Below are 25,875 nucleotides of genomic sequence, written 5' to 3' on the forward strand. Positions count from 1 at the left end.
ATTTTGGGGTAAAACGAAACTAGTTACCAAACAGTTCAATCATCCGTGTCAAAAGCTGTTTGAAAACATTGACCTGGAAACTGTTTTGACCAATTTTGGGGTAAAATGTTTCTTCTGTACCCAAACTGTTTTGCTCTCTCTCTCTCTCATTTCAGGTATCGTTATTGATGTCTTCCTAATAGTGTTTGACACTATTCTGATGATCTTTCCTTGATGGTTTCGGGCAATACATCCATAGGCACAGCTACCATCAGATTTCCTCGAAGCGTCAAAATTAACTTCATCTATATTTGGAAATATCCATCTGTATTCCACTTTGTAGATGAGTGTTGCCTCCTTGGAAAGGTCATTTAAGCCAAAATTTCTCCACTATGGCTTCCTGAGGTTGGCTAGTGAATCCGAGTATCAAGGTTTAATACTTTGATTCATTGTTATTCCTTGAATACGTGGCGTTGATTTATAAAGTTTTGAATGACAATTTGCTACATTTCCAAGTTCAATTTGTTATCATCCTGAGCCTGTAGTTAAAAAATAAAAAGTTTTAAGCCCAAATGCATTTTGGAAAGTGAGTGTGGCACCCAAACTGGTGAAATCTATATTAGTAACAATGATGATTTTGTATTAAATTCTCAACTGTATGAGATGCAGTCCGTATCTCAACTCAACTAAACAAAGACTAAAGCCTCATCCCAACCATATGGGATCGGCTAAAGGAAAAGGAACGAAGTTCCTGTTAGAATGAAGAAAGCTATGAGAGGCCATTGGCCTTTTTTTCATTTTTTGACAGAATGACTATTGGTTTGTTAAAGGTATCTGATAGAATGAATTGATCAGCAAGTTCATGTCTTGGATCCTTTGCTGCAGTAAGAATACATACAAAGTGGGATAAAAAGGGAAAGTGCAGAAGCTTTGATCCATAATAGATGGAAGCCATCAGAACATAAATAAACTACAACATTGCAGGAATGAATAAATTATATATGTCCACTTGTATAATGAGGCCAAACATCTGCAGAAATACAAACAAAACCTACCAAATCAAAATTTAATCTTCCTCATCATCATGAAAATCAACTTTGCCATCCAGCAACCTTTCAGACCCCTTTCACAATGACTGCAAGTCAACTTTACAGAAGGGAAATGACAGATCTGTCAATTCTTGCCTGAAAAATGCCTCTCCTTAAATCTCCTCTTATCTTTCTTGTTCCTCGTGGTCACCTCCTTGTTGCTACATCTTTGTAGACAACCTGCATGCCACTATGTCATGACTCTTTGCAACATTCAAGTTACCACACCAGCCCTATGGGAGTAAGTTGGAAATGTGACAAAGATATCCATACTCCTACAAATTAATGAATCATGAGAGCATCCCAAAAATGGTGATGCCCCCAGATAACTGGTTAAACATAGTGATAACATGCTCATAGGCATGCCAAGTTGCTAACTACTGGGACCACTTTAAAGAGCATCCTAAACTGTTGCATCTTCAATCCCATTGAAAATTAGAATATCACCACCTAACCAGATAAATCATCTTTACACATCATTACTTCAGGAGGATAGGGAGGACTAAGGACCCCTAATAACTCGTGAACTCCTTTCCTCTCAGACTGAAGAGACTTGTCAATCATGATTGTGTTAGTATTAGACTCACCATCAACCAATGCCTCCTCTGCCTTGGAATTCACAGTCTTAGTAGAAACACCACCAGAATTCCCAGAAACTCTGACCTTGCCTCGGTTCCGCCTGGAAGCTCTTGATATTGAGTTCTCATGCGACAGAGCATCAGGGCTCCTCTTCCTCCGTTTAGTGTTAAAGAAACGAGAAGCAAGAGCTTCCAAGGCTCTAGTGGTCAATGGCCGGTTTCTAGTGCTCTGCCTCCTAGCATTTGCAATAGGCTGCTCTTCTGTGGTAGCAATGTTGTTTGAGGTTTGTAACACCTCTGACTCCTCCATGTGCTGTCTTTCAGATGGAATGGATGACCTCCTTGCATTTGGGTCATCCTGGCTGTCTGTCACCTCCATGACAAAGGGCTCATCAATTTCAAAATCCGGAGGGACATGGGGTAGGTTCAGGTCAATCAAAGTCCGGGGTTCAGGTTTCTCATGAGGTAGTTCTGTACCGAAATAGTTCTGACCAAGAATGCCTTTGCAGATGCCATCGCAACACTCATCTGGATTGTCTTTAGCAGAAGAGCTAGTAGATGATGCCTTATCCAGAGACATACCCATTTGAGAAACCATGTTTTCACTTCCATCAGGTGAGTCTGACTGGCAATGGGGCTCCTCCTGTCCTGGAGCTACAGAGAAATTGTTTAAACTGCGACTACAAGCAGTTAATCTCCGCCGTTTTGTGACAGGAGCTAAATAGTTTGAGTGACCAGGTTTCACTCTCCGGCTAAATTGGTTCTTCCTCTGATGCTTGTTATTAGACATATGGACAGACAGATCCTTGTGATTGTTCTCTGGGAAATTCATAGGAACTGGGTTATTCATTAGCTTCTCCTGCACCGAAACACTAAGCACACAATCTGACAAATCAGAGTGCACTCCCTTGTCAAAGATAACCGTCATTGGGCTGGAAGTGTTGGTATTTGCTTGATCATTTGACAACATATCAGCAGAATCTGGCTCATCTGTTGGCTCCTCAGAGCTATCCTCATCAGTTTCTCTTGAAAGACTTGTGGGAATGGAAGTATTAGTCATGTCGACGGGTAAATTTCTCAGTTCTCTCACCTTGAATGGTCCTTCTCCATGAACCATGCTGGTATCGACAACTGTAAATTTCATGAGATCTGAATTACAATTTGGTAATCGTGGTCGAAGATAACAATGGCGTTGACGATTGGATGGACAATCTTGGTCCAATTTGGTTTCTGTCTCCCATCCATATTCTTCCTTGCTTCCATTGCCTCTAACTGCTTCAACCTCAAGCTCAAGAAGCCATGGCTCAGATGCAACTTTGCTCAAGACATCACTAACAGAATCAAAGTAGTGATTTCCTTTAGTAAGTCTCCTTCTTGAGAACTTCTTGACACCAGGTACAAGAAATACCAAGGAATGCTTAGAGCCAGCAAAACCATGATCCTTAGGCTGCTCAGAATGCCAGCCCCTTGCTAGCAAACGGGGCCAAACAGCTTCCCAGAATAGATCATTTGACCGAGCTTTGCTTAATCTGAAGTCTCCAGTTAGAAATTTGATGATGTCTCCAGATGTAAGAGAGGAGCATGCCTTGCCAATTGGTATTTCAGCACGAGTAGAGATAACCTGATTGGTCTTTAAAGGCTCCATCATAATCCCAGTGAGGTCATGTTTCTCTTTACCAACTCCTATAGCTTCAATAAGAATATTCATGCCAACTATATCCTTTAAAGTGGAGACATATTCTTCTAATGAGAATTTTCCCTCTCCAAATGTCTTAGAGACCTGCCAATTGGTCACCATTTACATGGAGACAGGAGCAGAGTTTGTTAAAAAGATAGAAAGGGTAGCTGTAAAATTACAAGCTCAATATTTGCTGAATAGAAGCAGTACTTACAAGTTCATGGCAAAGATTCATGCATTTGCAATAAGGAATCACTCAAAAAAATTTGCAGAAACAAAGATAAATAACAAAGAATGGCAACAATAGAGTCTTGGACAATGAAATTTGGCAAATATGGTTTTAACCATCAGACATTTGAAAAATGTTGGAATAGGCCAAAATTTGGTTTTCCCATGCTTTACTGTACAGAAACTGTATATGCTCATGTTTGTTCAAGTTAACAAAAGTAATGATATCAATATAGTATAAATGTCAGATGGCATGTTCATCATAGCATGTTGTTGTCATCCATTATCTCTATGGTACTTCAGTTTTCCATAATTGGGAATTTGTCGGAACATGGGCAGTAGGTCCTCTGGAATACCCTGGAACCCCCTGACTTTCAAGGATTGGAAAATTACTACAAGGGCCCTGCTTGGGAGATGAAAATCAGCTTAAAGAGATAGTCCAAACAATCCATTTTACTGTTTCATCTTAGTGGTGACTAAAATGAAAGAAAGAAAGAAATGGCATTAGCACCAAAAAGCTTAAAAGTATAAACAGGTAACTAAAGTCCTTTATCAATATCCTTTTAACCTAGATAATCTATTAGGTGGGAAATGTCAAATGGTGGATCCCAAACCTACCCATAAATATGAGACGCATCACAAGAATGGGAGTTGGCCCATCTACAGATCCTGTGGTTCCCAGATGCAAGAGGCTTTTATTATTAATTTTCACATTCTTGGTACATTTTACAATGCACTCAGTGAACCTTATTCTTATTGCTTACAGATTTGCATGTTTTATGTATGCAATATAGTTGTAACTGTGATTATAGCTTTTGTTATCATTGAACATAAGTTTAATGCCTTGACATCAAAACCATTAAATTCATAATCACATCCATTATGTTATTGACAAGTAACTCTGGCGAAAATGAAAATACATAATATCCAAAAACATCAACATCTTCTCCCTCTTTAGACCCATGATACTGATTTGACACCTGGGTACTCCATTTACACATTCATAATACATGTTCCTTGCCTATTTTACTATTTATTATTATCTGGGCTCATAAATAATAACAATTCCCTTCATTTAGCCAACAAAAGTATATCAATGGTATGTTTTAAACAAGTATCACCATAAGAAAGTCCACATATATTAAAATTATCAAAAAAAAAAAATTTCTTTATGATCTGTTGTAAGTAAAAAGAAATATAGCTTAGCAAAATACTCGGTGTAGAGGCATGGCAAACAAAAACTGGACAGGATTCTCATTCATATCTATATCTGGGATTTCATAAAATGAAGTGCCATGTCTCCTTTCCCACATCAGTATTCATTTCTGTTTGTAGGTCTTCTTTAGTTCCCAATGCCATTCTCATCAGTGGATTAGTGTTAAAAGTGGGAAGTGATCCATGGCATTTGGCACACTTCATAATTGAGTTTAGGAAGTCTCTAGAAAGGCTGAATGCTTGGGTTAGTTAGATGGATCCCAAGCATTATTGGGGAAATGGTTATGGTGGTGGCCTTTGGAGAGAGAGAGAGAGAGGTTATGGCATGAAATGGTGGGAAGTATTCATGGCAGTTTAGAGAATGGGTGGGATGTTGGTGTATCAGGGCAGGCCACTTTGGCAACACCTCAGAAAGCCATTCACATTGTTCTTCCTCAGTTTCTCAGGTATGTCAGGTATGACGTTTGTTCTAGAAACACTGTCTGGTTCTGGAAGGATGTTTGGGTTGGAAATACCCCTTTAAAGGAGCTTTTCCCTTCACTTTTCACATTGATTCTCTCTCTAATTTTCTGTCTCTTGAATCAAGTTTATTTGGATCCTTCTAAGCCAGACAACAGGATTTGGGTTCACAAGTCCAAAAGGACCTTCTCTTGTGCTTCTTTTTAAGTCCCCTTGTCAGTTTTCCTCTCGATATGTTTTCCATTCAAAGGAAATTTGGTCTAGGCCGGTTCCCCCTAAGATAATGGTGTTTTGTTGGGAAGCGTATCATGGGAAAGTGAACACTTTAGATAACCTACAAAAGAGAAGACCTTTCCTTTGTATTTCACCCAACTAGTATACTCTTTGTAGACTTCATGGGGAGGATTGTTACCATCTATTGATGTCCTGTCCTTTTTCTGCAGAATTATAAGATTGGCTTTTTTTTTCGTTGTTTGGGTGTAGGTGGAACATGCCAGCAAAATTTTGCATGATTTAACCCTTCTACCTTCAGTTGACCTAAAAAAAGAAGGAGAATTATGTAAGATGTGCTAGAGCAGCCTTGCTATGAACAATATGGGAATAAAGGAACACCAGAATCTTCCAAGAGAAGGAGAGGAGTAGCCAAGATGTAAAGGATTATGTGTTGAATAGGGCAATTCATTGGTTAAAGACCTTTGAACCATTCCATCATTTCTCCTTTTCAAGTTTATGGAGAAATTGGTCAGCAGTAGCAAGATGTTCATCTAGGAAGACCAAGGCAGTTACAAGATGGATTCCACCGCCTAAAGGCTCACTAAAGCTGAACTTTGATGGGAGTATTCAGGGCAATCCAGGCGCTCTGGGATGGGGGGTCTTGAGAAACGTGGTTGGAGAGGTTGTACTTATCTACTCAAGTCCCTTGAGTAGAGAACTACTAGCAGCCTTACAAGGAGTGCAATTTGCAAATCAACTGGGTGTAGCATAGCTTATTATTTGTAGAGAACACTGATGTGGGCCCCACTGCAGTGGTCCCCACTGTGTTCGTAGGACAGCAGTGTAGTTATTTGTTTCAGTTATAGTAGTGTCAGTTTGAGTCAGTTTGTTAATTCAGTTGTTATTTATTTCAGCTTTTATTTACTTTATTTATTATGTAAGTACTAAGGGCAGATTTGTCATTTCCATTATGTACTAAACATAACCTATAAATATTAAGGGAGTGGCGGCGGCAGATCTGTTAGAATCTGTCCCTCCTTTCAACCACTTGTGTTCTCCTGTTTCTCTTCTATTCTCTCTCATTTCTCTCACTTTTCTTCTGTTTTGTAAACCTAAAACCTATTAGGATTCAGGACTGATTACAGTCTTGATCTTCTACTTGGTATCAGAGCCTATCTAGGGCTTCTCATGTGTGTCTAGTCCAGCCGACCACATGAGGACTAGCTAGGGCTGGAAGCTTTGAAGAAGTTTTCGGGGGCTGAATCTTGGAGATTACCAGGAGAGGTTCGCAGCAGTTGAAGACTTGCCGCGGCTTGCAGAGAGTTGGTAATCAGGAAGAAGCAGCGAAGGTTAGGGTTCAGGTAACCCTAGAAGACAGTAAACCGAAGTACATAAGTAAGTTTTTTTTTATTGAGTTTCAGAGACTGCAATCAGTCGAGATAGGTTGGACCTATCTAGAAAGAGGGGCCGAACTGTGTTCAAGTTTGTTTCTAGGGTTTGGCTTGCCGAACTGTGTTTAAGTTTGTTTCTAGGGTTTGACTGTTGGGCCGAACCCCCCCTCCCTCAGAGGTGATTAGTTTTTAGGGTTTCATATTGCCCTACGACAAGTCCCACTTGTGCGGACTACTTGGAGAGTGCAGCTGAGCACTTACTTCAGACCTACAGTTGAAACCCTAATTTTTCTCTCGCAGCAGTGGGGCCCACATCAGTGTTCTCTACATTATTGAAGGGGATTCCAAGGTGGTGGTGGGGTGGTTGAAGAACCCTGAGGATATTAATCATATTCAACCATATTTTTAAAAATATTAATATGCATACATACATACACATATATAAAAGTATGCGTACATATTAGCATGGATCCCACAGGGCAGGGATCGGGGTCCCCGTGGGGCGGGGGTTGGGGTCCCGACAGGTGGGGAGTGCTCTCCCCGTCCCCACCAACGGGGATGAAAATTTCCCCATCCCCGTCCCCGTAGGGGGAAAATCATCCCCATCCCCGCCCCATTTGGGGTGGATCCCAGCGGGAATCGGGGAAATGGGAAAAAATGCCATCCCTAGGAAAATAGGGTAATCTTGTTTTGGGTTTAGCTGTAATGCTTGTTTTTCTTTCTAGTTTCCTTGTAATCAGTTGACAGAGGCTGCAGCTTGTGCCTCTCCAAGGGCTGTTATATGAGCTTAAAGTTCTCTATTATCTTTTGAAGTAATAAATGGCTTAGTCACATCGGGGATGGAAGATCTTTCTGTATAGTGTGGCTTGCTTCCTCAATAAGTGCTTCTCTTTTTTTAATTTTTTAAGGCTGACTGCTTGTCCACATCTTGGTGTCACCTTGGTATCTTTAGTTCATGGTACCCAATCCATTGACACACACCAATTTTAAAACAAACTTCATCACCAAATACCATTTAAAAAATTTGTGAATAAGCTTCTAATAATTGCATTGACTTTAGCACTTTAAATTCTCAACATCATACACATAACCCTCTTTTGACATTTTCTACTACTATTCATAGTCTCAAATGTTCTATGCTTAGTTGTTAAAAGTGAAGTTATAAATAGTGTATATATTTTCTCAAATTATGCTATCAAATGAGTTTGATTACAAATTTCAATCAGATCGAGATATGACTTTTTCAGCTTTGAAAATTTAACAAAATGCAATTAAGATACTCCAACAACTAAGGTTGCTGAAGCAATTGAGATTCTTAGAAGATAGATTTACCATGTTCCTTACAATGTTTTTAAAGGCATTTGAGGCATATGCCTAGAGGCGAGGCGCACTCAAAATGCTCTAAGGCGTATGCTGGAGGTGTACACCTCAAACACCTTTTGCATGATTTGTGTGTCTCTGGCACGTCTCATACACGTCATGCAGAAAGAAAGAAAGGAAGGAAAAAATGAAAGAAAAGGAAAAAAAGAGGCTTACGCCTCTTGTGTTCTGAACAATGCCTCACGCCTCCGCATTTTAAAACATTGGTTCCTCATAACTCTACCAAGCTGAGAGTTCCTCTTCCAAAATCCTTAATGGAATTTCAAGTGTTGGCTCCATGCCTCTATCTACTTCATCCTCTTAGGCTATTGGGTAAGAAAAATGGAGAATATGGATGGCTATCCTCAAATTTCTTCCTTCTTGATCTTACACTGAAGGAAAGGGACTTGGCATTGGCTAAGCACTAATCCACCTTTGCTACACATTTTCTTGTTCTTAGATTTCATGTGAAAATTCCAAGTAAACCACTTCTATGAGAAGGATGAACTAAATCTATAATTTCAGTGTAATATTTATTATTGTTGTGCCCTTAGTTGAAGATTGGTGTGAGTTTTGAGGTTTGAGGCCTTACACGGTTTCTCCACTAACAAACTTATCTTGAAATCCCCTTAGTGAAGAGAATGCAACGCAGCCTGCAATTTCCAATATGACATCTTGCTCCATTTTTGTTTAATTGTATACAATTTATATATTTCAATTTGGAGAGCATGTCTCCTTTTTGGCCCTGCCATGGTGGCACCTCAAAGAGATTAGTTGTTGAACATGTTTGGGCCATACCCACAGATCAAGCCCTGAAACACTGCCTAAATATCTGACTTGATTGCATCGTAATATGTGATCACATGATTGACATGATATGCTCAGGCTTGATTAACCATTGCCTCATGATATGCTCAGGCTTGATTAACCATTGCCTCATGATATGCTCAGGCTTCACATGCTTGAGAGCACTCTGTTTACAGAGAGAAAAAGGCTTTAACTTCAGACCAGATTCAGAGTGCAACAATCTGCCACCTGGAACCCAAGTGACCTGAAGAGAAATGATGAAGATGATCACATGGTTGTACCATGTTTAATTGGGACTTGGGAATATCATGTCACCCTCAGTCTTGGTTGCATACCTAACCTAAATTCCATGCCTTAGGAAAAAATGGCACCCATCTAGGTGACTACATGGCCCTCTAGGCAACAAAAATCACATGCAGAATGTTGGGCACTTGGGCAGCTATATATATGAACAGTTGTAAGGCCTGCTATGCTGTATGGAGCAGAGTGTTGGGTAGTCAAGAAACATGTCCAAAAAAATGAGTGTGGCAGAAAAGCATATGCTGAGATGGATGAGTAGAAAACTAGAAAGGATAAGGTCAGAAACAAAGTTATACAAAGGAACCTAGGAGTAGCTCCAATAGGTGATAAAATGATAGTAAGTAGACTAAGATGGTTTGGCCACATGCATAGAAGACCACTGACAGCACCCATAAGAAGTGATCTGTTGCAAGTTGAAGATGCTAGAAGGGCTACAGTAGACCAAAAAAGACATGGGCAAAAAATGATTTAAACACTCGTAATTTAACAAGGGATATAACATTAAACAAAATGGAATGACAAAACAGGATTCAGGTAGCCAACCCCATATAGTTGAGATAAGGCTTGGATGATGATGATGATTTATCAATATTATCACTACAGATTATCAATGATAGAATGTATGTTAATACATTCTATTCATGTTTAGGGCTATTACTTGGTTTAGCGGTAAAATCTCAGGTTGGTAAGCATGAGAGCATCGGTTTGAGTTTGAGGGCTGCCACTTTGTGCCAAAAATATAATAAATAAATGCCAAAGTTTAGGATTGTGCCCAGTCTACCCCGCCCAAATAGCTAGGGCCAACATTGGATAATGGCCTCTATATTATATATGATTTGTTTAAGAAATTTATCATCAAAAATAAAAGGAAAATTGTCTAAAACTCACCATGAGTTTTCAGCATCTCTTAAACTCACCACAACTTTTCAAAATGTCTAAAACTCACCATGTCACTAACTTGACGTTAAAGAGACTAACGGGTGTTAATATGTTACCATTTTAACCTTCATAGAAAAACATAAAATATATACAAAATAAATTAGCGGGTGTTAATATATTACCATTTTAATATTTAGACATGAAAAAAAGGAAAAGTTCAAAAAAATATTTTCAAATATAAAATACATAAAAACATAGAAATTACAAAAAATATAAAAGATTATACAAATTGCAAACTAAATAAAAAAATATTTTCAAATTATAGAAACTATAGAAATTGAAAAAGAAAATCAGAAAATAAAAATTGTAGAAAAAACACCAAAAATTATAGAAAAACACAGAAATTGTAAATAAATAACAAAAATACAGGAAAATTTATAGATTGTAGAAAATAGAAAATTAAAAAAAAACAGAAATTATAAAAAAAAAAACATTGGAAATTATAACAAAACATTAAAAATGCAAAAAAAGAAGAAAACTGAAAACTGAAAAAGACCATTTTTCCTCTAACTCACCATTCAAGGGTAATTTGGTCATGAAAACTGTTATTTATGCTGACATGGACACCTCTGTTAAGAAGCATTAACGGTGCACTAACGGAAGGTGAGTTTTGGAAAATAAAAACTTACTGACATGGTGAGTTTTAGACAATTTCCCAAAATAAAAGATGCAAATGTCTTAAGAAGAGAAATAAAGAAAGGTAGCAGTAAAGAGTTTACTCTTTTTTCTACAATCTCTCTCATAAACATAGTAAATAGAAAAAGGGCTCTGTTCCTTTTTCTTTTACTCTCTCTCTCTCTTAAATTTTTTATTAGTATAAAATTATAGCATTACTTTTTTTTTTACCAGTGAATATTCAGATTTATTAAATCAATGTCAAAGATAGTGCAACTTAGGGAGAGGCACGAGATGCTACCTCCCCTTTAAAGAGGGGAGATGGAAGAAACCATCAACCCTTTAGTTAAAGAACATAACAAAGGAAAAAGAAAATTACAATGAAGCCCAAAACAATGAAACCCGAGTAGCCCCTTGTTTAGCAAGATAATCAGCCAAGGCATTAGCCAATCTACCCAGCCACTGAACTCTAAATGTCATACCCCTCAATAGCCATTTAACCTTTTTTAAAATATCCTTAAAGTTCCAAGTGACAGTACCGGGGTCAGCCAACCATCCTACTACCACCTTGGAGTCTCCTTCAATTATTAAGTTTTGCACTCCGAGTTGATAGGCAATCTGTACCCCCTGTGCCGCAGCTAGGAGTTCAGCCCTCACAGAGTCTCCTATTCCCATCGGTCCCGAAAAAAAGGCAATAATGTTGCTGTCCTCATCTCTCAGTACACCACCAATCCCAGACGGTCCTGGGTTACCCTGACTACTTCCGTCAAAGTTCAGCTTAATAAAACCCTCCATTGGCAGAGTCCAAGTTACTTGGACTCTAGGCTTCGTAGAGGAAGTGAGGCAACTGCAGATCAATTCCTCATTAAATCCTCAAAGGAATAATCTTCAAAGAGCTTTAAGGATTTCAGCCATGTTGACAGATGTTGTAGTACACAGGTTTAGTACCGCAAGGGTACTGTTGTAATTTCCCCATATTTAATGTTGTACGACCAGACTAGTATAAATAATAACTACTGCACACGCCTGCAGTACTTTTTTGGGGCTTTCAGTCCTCTCGCCTCTCCTCTCTTCTCTTCCTCTCTTCCTCCTCTCTTCTCTTGCTCTTGCTCAACATGGTATCAGAGCAAGTCGTCCAGGCCTGAAGGGTGGTGTCAAGAAAATCTGTTGTGTTCAATGTCGAGCAGTTAGTCTCTTCATCCCCCAGAGCTGTATCCATCGAACTGCTAATCTGTTGTGCTCAGTTCGACCTTATGCAAGAAGATGCCTGCCTGACTTTTCATCTTCCAGCGCAGAAAAGGGTTCTAGTTATAGAGACTTCTCATCTTCCAGCCCAGAAGTTGTATCCATTGTCTGTTTGACTGTAGAGAGGCTATCATCTGATGTTCGTAGAGGAAGTTCTGGTTTACAGAGAGGCTATCATCTGATGTTCAAGAAGGTACTGTTCATCTACTATTCGGGTGCCCTGGTATTCAACTGGATTTTGTTTTTGTATTTCTTTGCACCCTTTGATGGACTGTTGATGCCCTGAAGTTGGTATTGTATTTTCCATTGACTGTTCGGCTACCCTGTTGATTGACTGTTCAGCTACCAGGTCTGCCGATTAGGTGTGTGGTGAACTTCACCTTGTATTTTCCATTCTGTTTGAGGGTCATATGACTTCTGTAACATCGTAGGTCATACAGACCTGGTTATGTATTGCAACTGCAGTGTTGTTTTTTTTTTTGGATTCCTACAAAATCGTAGGTCATACAGACCTGTTCAAGTGCTGCAACAGCAGTGTTTGATCTTGGCTCCCAGTGAAACCGTAGGTCAGAAGGACCTGGTTGTGTGCTGAAACAGCAAGTGTTCTTTCTTTTGTGGACTGAAGGTCATAAGGACCTGTTTCTGTAACAGCTCTGTAAGGCAGTACTCCTTCTTTGGTTGCTGTCTTCTCTTAAACCCGAAATCATGAGTAGTGAAGATTCAGCCACATCTGGAGTTTCCTCAATGCTGAATGGAATGGGTGGGGGTGACCTATCCTTTCCTATGGCTGTTGTCCCTCTTGATGGTTTAAATTACCTAGAGTGGTCAAGAGGGATCAAGTTATACATCACTGCAAGGGGGAAGATAGGCTATATTAATGGGAGAATCAAAGAACCACCCTCTAGGAATGCTGAATATGATAGATGGAATCAGGAGAATAGTATGGTTATGTCTTGGCTCTTGGTTTCCATGCAACCTCAAATAAGGAAGAATTTCATGTGGGCGGAAACCGCAAATGAGATCTGGGAACAAGCAAAATCTACATATTCAGAATTGTGACACTATGCCAAGATCTATCAACTGCAGGCAACATCATCTACTTGTAGATAGGGGGAGAGATGTTTATCAGTATATTACTTTGACTTGACTTCTGTCTGAAAGGAGTTGGACCATTACCAGAATGTGGATTGGAAGTGTGATGAGGATGCCAAAATGTACAAGAAACTTGTTTCCCAGCAAAGAGTGTTTGCCTTCTTACATGGTCTGAATCCTATGTATGAATCTATCAGAGTACAGATTCTCAGCTCCAAGGATCTTCTATCAATTCAGGAAGTCTATACTCTTGTACAATCTGAAGAGAGCAGAAGGAATTTGATGAACAGCCCTGGTGGGGATGCAGTTGTGTTGGCAGCAAAAGGGGGTGTCTCTACTCGTGTGGGATCTTCTTCCAGGAAAGGAGATCTCCAGAAAAAAACAAAAGATAAGGACAAATTGTGGTAAACTCATTGCCAGAAACCCCGACACACCAAAGATACCTGTTGGGATTTTCATGGGAAACCAAAATGGGCTCAAGATCTGACTAAGAAGCAAGGTTTAGATGTGAATAAGAGGTCTGAACAGCAAGGTACAAAGAAATACCACATGACCAACATGGTTACTCGGGAGAAGCAGCCCCCATTTCTACTGTGACTCAGACACATCTCACCGGATCTGACCCGAGGGAGGATATTGTGAATTCCTTCCGTGACCATTTAGAGCTCTATGGTAGAGCAATTCGCCAGATGGATGCTCCTCCATCTATCTCATTTGCATCTACGTCAGGTAACCCTGCCACAGCTTTCCATGTTGCTTCTCACACCCCTGACTCTCCATGGATCATTGATTCTGGAGCGTCAAAACACATGATTGGTACGTCCTCTTACTTTCAAACCTATCACCTTCTTTCTGGAAGAGACAAGGTGAGACTAGCCGATGGATCATACACTTCCATAGCTGGTCAAGGAACCCTCTCTCTTCCTCTTGGTCTTACCCTTTCTGATGTCCTTCATGTTCCAAAATTTTCCATTAATTTGTTCTCTATTAGTAGTGTTACTAATTCCTTAAATTGCTCCGTGACTTTTTTCCCTTCTCATTGTGTGATTCAGGATCTGACCTCGGGGAGGACGATTGGTAGGGGACGTATGGTTGATGGACTTTACATGCTGGAGAATAAGGCTGGTCTTCATGTTACAGAGTCTCTGAGTCAGTCTTGTAAGAGTAAAGTTTATTTATGGCATTGTCATCTTGGTCATTTGTCTTTTGAGTCTTTGAAAGTTGTATTCCCAGAACTGTTTAAGTCAATGTTTGTTTCCAATTTTTCTTGTCAAACGTGTCAGTTAAGTAAACATTGTAGAACTCATTTTCTTCAGAAAAATAGTAAATCTGAGTTTCCTTTTCACATTGTTCATTCTGATGTATGGGGCCCTGTTACTTTACCGTCTGAGAGTGGCTACAAGTATTTCATTACCCTCATTGATGATTATTCTAAATATACTTGGGTATATCCGATGCGAACCAGGGAAGAAGTACCAAAAATTATTCAAGATTTCTAGCGGATGGTCTTCACTCAATTTCAGACTGAAATCCAAATTTTTCAATCAAACAATGCAAAAGAATTTTTCCATAGTGATCTCACGGAGTTCTTTGCTTCGCGTGGTTCACTTCACCGTAGCTCTTGTGCCCGAACACCACAACAAAATGGTGTGGCCGAACGGAAGAACCGACATCTCCTTGAAGTGGCTCAGGGTTTACTACTTCATATGAATGTCCCCAAACGTTTTTGGCTTGAGGTTGTTCTTTGTTCTACTTACCTCATAAACCGTATGCCCTCTCGTTGGTTAGAGTACAAAGCCCCACATCAGCTTCTCTTTCCTAAGGCTCCCCTTCTTTCTATTCCTCCTCGTGTATTTGGTTGTCGGTGCTTTGTCCAAAATCTGTCTCCCACCCATGGGAAATTGGATTCTCGTGCTATCCCTTGCATATTTCTTGGTTACTCCTTCACTCAAAAGGGGTACCGTTGTTTTGATCCTGTTTCTTGGAAATTCTCGTGCTATCCCTTGCTATCCCTTGCATATTTCTTTGAAGATGAGCCTTTTTTTCCTGTTTCTCCTCAGGGGGAGTGTAGGCATGAGGAGAAACTGGTTCAACTCCCTTCTCTTCCTGATCCTCCGCCTTTTCGTGTCTTTTCTCGTCGCCGCAAAGGCCAACCAAATTCAAGAGTTGTGGAGAATCTAGAAGTTGTACCTTCAGTGCCATCAAACTCCTCGGGGGAGGATCATACCCACTCAGGTAACTTGGCTCCCAATGATGTTCCTGATTCTATTGAAAATGATTCCTCTGCTGCAAATGACCTTGACCTTCCTATTGCTCACAGGAAATGTGTTAGATTGTGCACCACTGAACATCCCATTTCCAACTTTGTTTCCTATGAGAACATTTCACCCTCATGTCGTGCTTTCCTTACCTCTATTGGCAGTGTCCCTGTCCCCAGGAATGTGGCAGAAGCTCTTTCAATACCTAAATTGACAAATGCCATGAAGGAAGAAATTAATGCCCTTCATAAAAATGGCACATGGGAACTTGTTGATTCTCCTAAGGGAAAGGTTCCAGTTGGATGTAAATGGGTGTTCACTGTCAAGCATAGGGCTGATGGAATGGTGGAAAGGTATAAAGCTCGCTTAGTGGCAAAGGGATTTACTCAAGTGTATGGAATTGATTATCCAAAACTTTTGCCCTTGTTGCCAAGATGAAGTCCTTTAGAGTTCTTCTCTCTTGCTGCTAATCTGGATTGGGATCTACATCAGCTTGACATCAAGAATGCATTCTTGAATGGTGACCTAGAAGAGGAAGTTTACATGATTCAACCCCCTGGTTTTCTGGCTCAAGGCAATGAACAGAAGGTGTGCAAGTTGAAGAAGTCTTTATACGGGCTAAAACAATCACCAAGAGCTTGGTTCAGCAAATTCCATGTTACGGTTCAGTAGAAAGGATACAAGCAATGTCAATCAGATCACACACTGTTTGTGAAAAGATAAGGTAAAATTGCTGCCTTAATAGTATATGTGGATGACATAATTGTTACTGGTGACTGGAAGGATGAAATTCAGAGGTTGAAGTTTTTTCTTGCCGCTCAGTTTGAAGTGAAGGATCTAGGACCTGCCAGATACTTCATTGGAATTGAAGTTGCCCGATCAAAAAGGGGTATCTTCATTTCTCAAAGGAAATATGTCCTAGATTTACTTCAGGACACTAGAAAGATGGAAGTGAAGCCCATTGACTCTCCCATTGACCCCAACCATAAATTAGGTGACAGCCAAGGTGAACCTCTCAAGGATGTGAAACAGTTTCAGAGGCTTGCAGGGAGATTGTTATACCTTTCTATGACTCGTCCAGACATTGCATATGTTGTTGGTGTCCTCAGTCAGTTCATGCATGCACCTAGATCCTCTCATCTTGAAGCAGCAGAGAGAATTCTCTGGTATCTAAAGAAGTTTCCAGGTGCTGGCTTGTTATTTCAAAGGCATGGGCATTTGAAAGTTGAAGTTTATACAGATGCAGATTGGGCTAGATCTCAAAGTGACAAAAAGTCTACTAGTGGCTACTGCACCTTTATAGGTGGGAACCTTGTTACATGGAGGAGTAAAAAGCAAAACGTGGTGGCTAGATCCAGTGCTGAAGCTGAATATCGTGTTATGGCCCACGAAGTAGCTGAAGGTATGTGGATAAAGAATCTGTTGAGTGAGTTGGGTTTCCCAATGGACAAACCTATGACTCTATTCTGTGATAACAAAGCAGCTATAAGCATTGCTGCCAATCCAGTGCTACATGATAGAACAAAACACATCGAAGTTGACAAGCATTTTATCAGAGAGAAAGTCATCACAGGCGAAGTATGTACTCCCTATGTCAGCTCTGAGAACCAACTTGCAGACATCTTTACAAAAGGGCTAAACCATTCCAGACATCATGATCTCTGTGATAAGTTGGGCATGATTGATATCTATGCTCCAACTTGAGGGGGAGTATTGACAAATGTTGTAATACATAGGTTTAGTACCGCAAGGGTACTGTTGTAATTTCCCCATATTTTATGTTGTACGACCAGACTAGTATAAATAATAACTACTACACACGCCTGCAGTACTTTTTTGGGGCTTTCAGTCATCTCGCCTCTCCTCTCTTCTCTTCCTCTCTTCCTCTCTTCTCTTGCTCTTGCTCAACAAGCCATAAAATAGTCCTTGTAACAATACACTCTTTGACCTTAAGAATACTTCTTTCCTTCTCCTGAAAAATTCTGGAGTTTCTCTCTTTCCAAATAGTCCAAAGGAGAGCTGCTCTTATACACTTCAACATGACTCTCCCTCTTCTTGTGGTCCACACAAAGGTAGAAGGGGAAAACAGCAAATTTACCTCAGCTGGCAAGTTCCACCTACACTCAAACAAATCAAATACCCAATTCCAAATGGTAGCAGCAAAAGGACAAGAAATAAATAAGTGGTAACAGTCCTCATTCTGCGCTTTGCACAAAATACACCAGTTAGGAGAAATCAATTATAGCACTACTTAGTAGCTAATAATTTTCTAACATGCAATTACTCTATCAAATATTTATTATAATATAGTGTTGTGTTTGAGATATTAAAATCAATTATTTAAAATACTATCGTCTTTCATACACAATGGTTTACTACGTTCTCAGAGGAAAATTATTGTTGTTGGTAAAGAGAATTGCCACTTTTTCAAATTACATGGATGTCGAATGGCATGTAAAATTAGGGAACTAACCTAGGATTTGGTTTTTTCTTTGTATGATTCTATTGCATAGGCCTAGGCAACTAGGCACTCCACTGTCACCTACAATTGCCTAGACACCTTGACAACTATGGTTCAGTACCTAAAAAGCATTTTGCTTATGTAGTCAAATCAAAGAGTCTTTTCTATCATTTAACTGAAAGTTCGTTAAAGATCAAAATAGGATAAATACAAAGAGAGAGCACCAGTAAAGTGACCCAAACAAAATAACAACGCTCTATATAGTCAAACCAAAGAGTCCATTCTATTATTGATGGACAGTTGACTAAAGATCAAAATACAATAAATACCCGGGCAAGTGTTTCCCAAGTAAAACTTGCCTAGGTAAGCAAATTTCCAGTGTCCTTGTACGCTACCAGTTACCTGGGTAAAGAGAGAGATGAGAAGGGGAGGTCACTTATTGGCTTCAACAAGCGTGCAGATAAATTATTTACCCACCTCACAAGAGGGTATCAGCTACCCGGGTAACTGTGGGACCCAATATAGCAGTAAATGAACACAGATATTGTGGTCAACTTACCCCCCACTAAATACCGGCAAACAAACAGGGCCTAAATACAAAGAAATGTGAATTGACCCAAACCAAGAGAGCAACATTCTGAGATACAAATAGCACAATTAAAAAAAATGAAATAGAGCCCCACATAAATATAAAAAATATACAATATAATTCACATCTCCGAACTCCACTCCCGGATATGTGAATTGGCTAACAACCTTGGAATCCATCAGAACAAATTGCTCACTCTAGAGGTGATCCTTCCCATACTAGTCTCAAAGATAATAACTATAGACAATTCTTAAGGACTGTTTCCTGTTAACACCCAAAACTCTCTTGTTTCTTTTCCTTCTGATTTTTGATACTGGACTAACATTCTGATCACTATCCTTTGGGAGGACCAAGAATAACAGGAAGGTGGTTATAATTGTTTTATTTTCTCTCAACTAACTTAAACTCAGCATTAGTACAAACTATTTTGGTCAGCTACACCAATCTTATCCTGCCATCGTGTCTTACCACTTCAGCCCACATTTTATTTTCTTTTAGTAGTAAACTCCTAAAAATAATCTAATTATTCTGTTAGACCTGGAAATCAACCAAAAAAAAAACAAATCTTAATACTATCATTTCAGACAAATGTAAAATGCTGGTCCAAGGTCATAAATTGCAGGACTGGTTTCAGAAGCAATTTTAATGTCATCCATAAGAATCGAATTCCATGAAAACAGATTATATATAATAAATGGGAAAAGAATGATTCTTCTTTGTATTCCAACTGAAAAGAAGTTTAGTAAAAGTACAGTTCCTAAACAAGAAGGAAACCAGTAAACAAAATACAGAAAACATTGGGTTTGGTTTTCTTGTCTCACCAACTCATCTAGAGATTCCTAAGGCCAACTGGGTCCATCTGTTAATTTCACCCTTCTAGATCAAATCATGATGTACCTAAGGGCAAGAAAACTACATGATTTCTACTTTGCATATCTCAAATCAAGTATCTCTCTGCTTGAAATATATCAAAGGTTGGTGAGGAAGGCTGTATCCAAAGTCCAAACTTTCATCATAATCCTGTTTTGCCATTCCATTTTGTCTGTCGCCGTATCCATTGTTAAATTATGTGTTTAAATCATTTCTTACTACTTCAACCCGTGTCCTTTTTGGTCTGTCATCTGTCCCTAGCCCTTCTAGCCCCTTCAACTTGTAACAGATCACTTCATCTTATAGGTGTTGTGGGTGATCTTCTATGCACGTGAATAAACCATCTTAGTCTACTTTCTCTCATTTTATGCACATGACCAAACTTATAGATGCATAGACTACTTGGAAGTTCTTAGCTAACTCACATCTTTTCTACTACCATAATGCTTTGATGTTATAATCAATTCCACTAATGCCAAGACTTCCTTGTGAAGAGCCTTTTTTGTTTTTGTTTTCATTTTATTTTTTTGGAATCATCTTTTCTCATGAAAACTTTCTCTAATGCAAAGTAACCACAAGTACCTCATATTGGTGATATTCCACGATGATTGTTCCACATTTGTTAGAAATTTCTTTTTTATCTGAAGAAGGTAAAATATGGAAGACACTAAATCCAAACAGGTATACACAAGGATATGTACATTGCTATACAAAAGATAATGCATACGCCTCCTCTAATATTAACATTAAGGGGGTAAAGAACTAATAAGTAATAACTATATAAAGACCCCAACTATACCGGGATACAAAGATCTAATAAGTAATATTAACATGCTGGAGCACTCTGCACTCCAACTATACCGGGATACAAAGATCTATACTTTTGCCCCCCCCCCCAAAAAAAAAAAGAAAAAGAAAAACCGATGTCTACTGACCCCTCGTTTAGCCTATACATCAGCCATTCCATTTGCAGTTCTTCTAACCCATGCATTGAGGTCCCTCGAAAGGTAGGCCATCTCCTTGAAGGCATGCTTGTAAATCCAAGAGCTGAATTGTTTTTTCTTGTCCAAGATATGACCTGTTTTGAATCCCCTTTCACTTCCAACTCTCATTTTCCAAGCTGTTTTGTTAATCTTAGTCCTTGCAGCAGTGCCATCAGTTCAACTCTAACCAAGTTACCAGCTCCAATTGACCCAAAATACATAGCCACCACCAAGCCTAAGTGGTTCCCGAACATACCCCCAATGTCTGCCCTCCCCAGATTACCCATGGAGCTATCATCAAAGTTCAACTTTATCCTGTTGTCAGTTGGTGAATTCCAATTCATATGCACACTTTCTTTCTGTGTCCTTGTCTGCACCACTTCTGCCCAAGTTCTTACAATATCATTAACTGAGAATATTCAAAAGAGTTCCAAAGTTTTTACCCAATGTGCAGCTCTGACTTTTAAGCCTTCTATCAATTCATCCTTGGACCTACTCTTATCATTGAAGATTCTTTGGTTTCATTCCTCCCAAATGGCCCACACCTCTGTTGCCCTTACTTCCCTCCAAATTATTCTCCCTCTCTTCTTTGGCTGCCTCAAGAAGCTGGGACTGAATAGGCTTACCACACCTTGAGGGGGAATCCACCTACAACCAAAGAGAGATCAGAAATACTCACAAACACAAAGCACAAAGGGACATGTGATTAGTAGCCAAGGCAAGGAAAGATCCCTTACATTGGCTGAAATCGTTGGATTGTATCCAAACCAGGGCTATTCATTGGCTGAAATCTTTGGACTCCTTCAGCTCCTTCTCCTTTGATGACTTTGGCTGACTCTCTTGCTAAACAAGGGTCCTCTAGAGATGGGTTATTTTGGGCAGCTATGGAATCTGTTTTTATGATCCTTTGTATTGATTAGGAGAGGCTGCACCTCGCGCCTCTCCAAGGGAAGCTTGTAAAGTTCTATTATGCTTGATTAATGAAATCAAATTTTCAATTAAAAAAAAAGGCATGTGATTAGTAATGAGAAATAGTCTCACCACTAGCTTTGCAAAGCATACACACATGAGGAGAGAGGCACATGTTAGGCCTTCATTTTTGCAGCATACCACAGGTATTGATCTTTCCAAGGAACACTTCCCAACATAATGCTTGAACTTCAGAAGAGATAGTCTTGCACCAAATCTCTTTCACTGGGAAGTTCACCCCCAAGGAATCAAAGTATATAAGGAGGCTGAAAAAGGAAGCACAAGAGAAAACACCATGAGAGGAGGGAGACCAAATTCCATTGTCCTCTGAATTTTGATCCAAGAAAACATTATCCAGTTTAGCTAGTAACAAACGAGGAAGTCATATTCGTTATCCTGTGCCATAGCTTGTTTCTCTCTAGGGAAACCTCCATAACCATTTACCTAGCAGAGTTGTGTTTCTCTGAATTAGGTTCCCAATACCTAACCCACCCTATTTCTTGGATCTACACACCTACTCCCACTTCACCAAATGGTCCTTTCTCTCATCCCCTAGTTCCCATAAGAAGTCCCTCATGTATTTTTTCTAATTGCCTAGCCACTTTAACTGGTCAACAAAAGGTGGAAAGGTAATAAATGAGTAAGTTGGCCAAAGCAGATTTAATTAGGATTATTCTCCCACCCATTAAGATGTAGTTCCTTTTCCTAATAGGAAATCTCTCCACTACAGGTTTCCAGAAACTTTTTGCTCTTAGGTTGACCCCCAAAGGTAGTCTAAGGTATTCTAATGACCCGGTTTTTAACCTTACAACTGAGGATCCCCTCCAACAATTTAACTTCATCCTCTATCATATTAAGTACTACAACACAACTTTTCCCCAATTCACCCTTAGATTAGAAACCCTTTCAAAGGTATTGACTATTTCCTTTATGTTCCTCATGCTACCTTCATCACAGCCATCACAAAAGACAATTATATCATCTGCAAATTGATGGTGGCTAACAACTACCTCACTCCTACCTACCTTCTAACCCCTAATTAAATTTAAACAAAAAAAAAAGCATCTCTTCTTCTAAAAATTCATTTACAAAGATCATATCTTTAGACTCAACATTAGGGCCTGGAACTCCCTCTACATACTCCAATTTAGACTCAAGATCAACTTATGATTTCACTAAGGTAAACTCATATATAACCCATAAAGACACTCAAAAAAGACTTAACACTAGGGGTAGCCATGAGCTGAGCATCTCATGAGCTATTCGAGCTCGACACTTGGCTCGACTCGGTTTAAACTGAGCTTTGAGCCAAGCTCGAGCCTAATACATAGGCTCGTTTGCTAATCGAGCCGAGCTCGAGCCCAGTGAAGCTCGGCTCGTGAGCCTCGCGAGCCTAGTATAATAAATAAATATTTTTTTATTATACATACATACATACATACATATAAATATATAAATATATAAAATAAATATTTTTTATTATATATATAATAATAATTTTTTATATAATGTTTTATTTTTTATGTATAATAGTAAATAATTTTTTATAATTCTTATTTTTTGTATGTAAAATAAAAACACTTTTTTGTGTATATTTTTTATTTTTTATTTTTATATGTATAATTTTTATTTTTTAGAAAAAACTTGACTAGTAGTCGAGCCCAAGTCGAGCCGAGCTCAAACTTGCAAGCTTTGAACCGAGCCGAACTTGAGCTCAAGTCTCTAGCTCAAATCAAGCTCGAGCTCGAGCCTAAGACTATTTCAATGAGCCGAGCTCGAATAGCCAAGTATTCGGCTCGACTCGGCTCAAATCCACCCCTACTTAGCACCTCTAAATATCCACTGCTAATCCTATTAAAACCTGACATGATTGTAGTTTTAATTTTTTCCAATATGCTAAAGGTCTCTAGCTGGTTGTAGAAGAGACTTGGGATCAAATCTCCCACTTCCCACTATCACCACTCACCAGGGTTGCAGTGGTTATGGATAGAGGAATGGGTTACTCCCGGTTGTGTAATTCCATGCCAAAAAGAACACTCAAATTTACCAAAAATTACAGAACTGCCACTAGTACAAGAATTTGAAGAAGTTTGACATCAATTAAACTTCTTCTTCCATGGTTTCTTTCTCTATTTTCCATGTCTACACCACCTTGACATCCACCTAATTTAATCAAGTGTTCTGGTCTCTAAAGACCAGTTCTTTTTTTTTATCAATACTCTAAAAACCACTTCCAACAGATAGGAACCATCTATGTGTGTTAACTGAATCACTTTTGATGGAGACTGAATAAAAATTGGCACAGCTCAACAATTCTGGCTCCTGTAGAAGGGCAACAACATCAGCCTTAATAGAATTTGCATCCCAACAGGTCTACTGAAGACCTAAATATATTATCATTTGCATCATAAAGCATCTGCCAAAACCAGCAGCTCTTAGGGATTCAAGACTCAAGAGGGATACCATGAGACCTTCCATCAAATTGAAGTCTTACCTCAGCATGGGCTGGAGAACTTTGGCGTTGTGGAGGATCTGAGGATCCCTACTAGGTATCTCCAAATGTCAATCACAGGTATTCCGTTTTTTGGCAGTACATCCATAGAGATTCCTAAGAAATCCTTTAAGACAAAACCCCATAATTATGGAAGAGAGAGAACTCTTTCCCCTAAGAGTTTTTATCAGAAACCAAGAAAAAGCAAAGAAAGAACACATGGAGAAAATAAGATTTTATGTGTCTCATCAATCCATGTTTGTCTTCGGCCCCTGCAAAATTCTACTATATTCTCAACTGGTAATATAGCCTTAGCTTCCTCCTGCTAGCCTCTGAAACAATGTTTTAAAAACCGACCCAGAGGCTGAACTGTTTTTGCCTCCAGGTCGCGGGTTACCGGTTCAACCATCTGGGTCAAATGGGTCAGACTGTGCCACATCATCATTATATGTGTGTGTACATGTATATATATATATGTGTACAAATACATATTTTATCAATAAATAATGTATAATTATGTTTTAGATATGTTATATGTATTATTTTATATTTAATTTATGTTTTCTAATTCAGTTTATATTTTTTTTAGTTATAAAGATATTAAAAATTGTGATTTGAGGCCAAAAAAGGGGTTTTTTGCAAAAATAGCGAGGCAAGGCGTTGGGATGCATAGATCTCGAAAAGTTACCCAAAATAAAAAAATAAAAAAAAGATCACCCCATTCGGACACTGGAGTGCAAAGTTATGGCCTCCGAAAATTTGCATGCATTGAGTGTGCAACCCGCAACCTGGTGACTGGGTCGACGGCTGAACCAGCCAGGTCAAATGGTTTTTGACCAAGTCAACGGTTTTTTACTGACTGAAGGGTTTTAACAGAATCGGTCCCAAAATCCTGGCCGGGTGACGGTTTGAACGGTTCAACTGGCCGGGTCAATGACAGGTTGAAAACACTACTTTGAAGTGTTGAGTTTTCTCCTCTATGCCTTGATCCAACCCCAATATCTATATACCCAAAATAACCCTATGTGGAAAATTTAATAGACTATTTTTTGCATTTGGTTCAAGGCATTGTGTACAATACATCTCTTTTGACCAGTATATAATTTCCCTCTAGATTCAAAGCCATGATCATATATAACTGTTCACACTTTAAGCATGCCAACAAAGTTGTCTAGCACTATCCATTCAAGACCCACCATGTTAATATGGCATTGTTTAAAGCAAGGTTTCCTTTTTCTTGTTCTTTTTCCCTTTCTAGATTGATTATGGTAGAAAGATGGAAGATCATCCTTGTCTAAAAGAATCTAGAAAAAACTGAAGAAATGGTACCAGTAAGCTGATTAAAAGAACAAACACAGCGTTATTTTCAGAAGGACTATTACAGGAAAGTAAAACTAGGGCAAAATGGCTTACAAGGACATATAAATGGAGTTAATGATCCCCAAGCAACTTAAGCATGGATATTTATATCTGGGTTAGCTAACTCATTGATGTTAAAATGGTGTCGTCTCAAACAACAAAAAAGTCAATAAGTGTCCACTTCTGTAAAATCCATCTCTTGGAAATAAAAAGGAAACCTTACCAGCCAGTTTAGTTATAGCAGAAACCCTTTTTATTTAAGAGGCATGCCAAAAGCTCCTGGAATTATGGTTTTATACTGCTGCAAAGAGATAGTAATAACAGAAAAATACTTGAAAAGAAAAATATAACTACTAATTTTGTATAGGAGACCTAAATTTCAGAGATAGGATCTAAAGAAAAACTTGAAAATCCATTCACCTTCTGCAAAAGAACAAAGATACTGACAAGAGTACAATACAGTAACATTCTGAGTCTTCAAAAAGTAGAGTCATCATTATTCAATATGCATAGAACCAGAAAATGGAAAATAGGTGGAAGCATATGCATGGCTGGTGGCTATGGACGGCATTCTCACTCAAGATCATTTGAAGAGAAGAGGGTATCAAATGGCAATTAGATGTGTTCTCTGTGAATTAGAAGCAGAAAGCATATTGCATTTGTTGGTTGAATGCTGGTACACAAGATTTATTTGGGGATTCTTCTTTCA

The 25,875-nt window shown here is 39.0% G+C and overlaps 1 protein-coding gene across 3 annotated transcripts in view; it reads right to left on the minus strand.

The window, feature by feature from the left end:
* Nucleotides 1–795: 795 nt before the first annotated feature.
* The window catches only part of LOC104606222 (uncharacterized), a 29,531-nt gene continuing 4,451 nt past the window's right edge, over nt 796–25,875 (minus strand). For 2 of the 3 annotated variants that reach the window (XM_088904278.1, XM_088904277.1), the window contains one exon: nt 796–3,425. In XM_088904278.1, the coding sequence (XP_088760404.1) occupies nt 1,518–3,425 (1,908 nt within the window). In that variant the 3' untranslated portion in view covers nt 796–1,517. The remainder of the gene's footprint in view (nt 3,426–25,875) is intronic. The other variant, XM_088904279.1, reaches the window with a different exon arrangement.

This window comes from Nelumbo nucifera, chromosome 4 (genome assembly GCF_055504915.1).
Source record: "Nelumbo nucifera cultivar China Antique chromosome 4, China Antique-T2T, whole genome shotgun sequence".
Taxonomy (NCBI): Eukaryota; Viridiplantae; Streptophyta; class Magnoliopsida; order Proteales; family Nelumbonaceae; genus Nelumbo; species Nelumbo nucifera.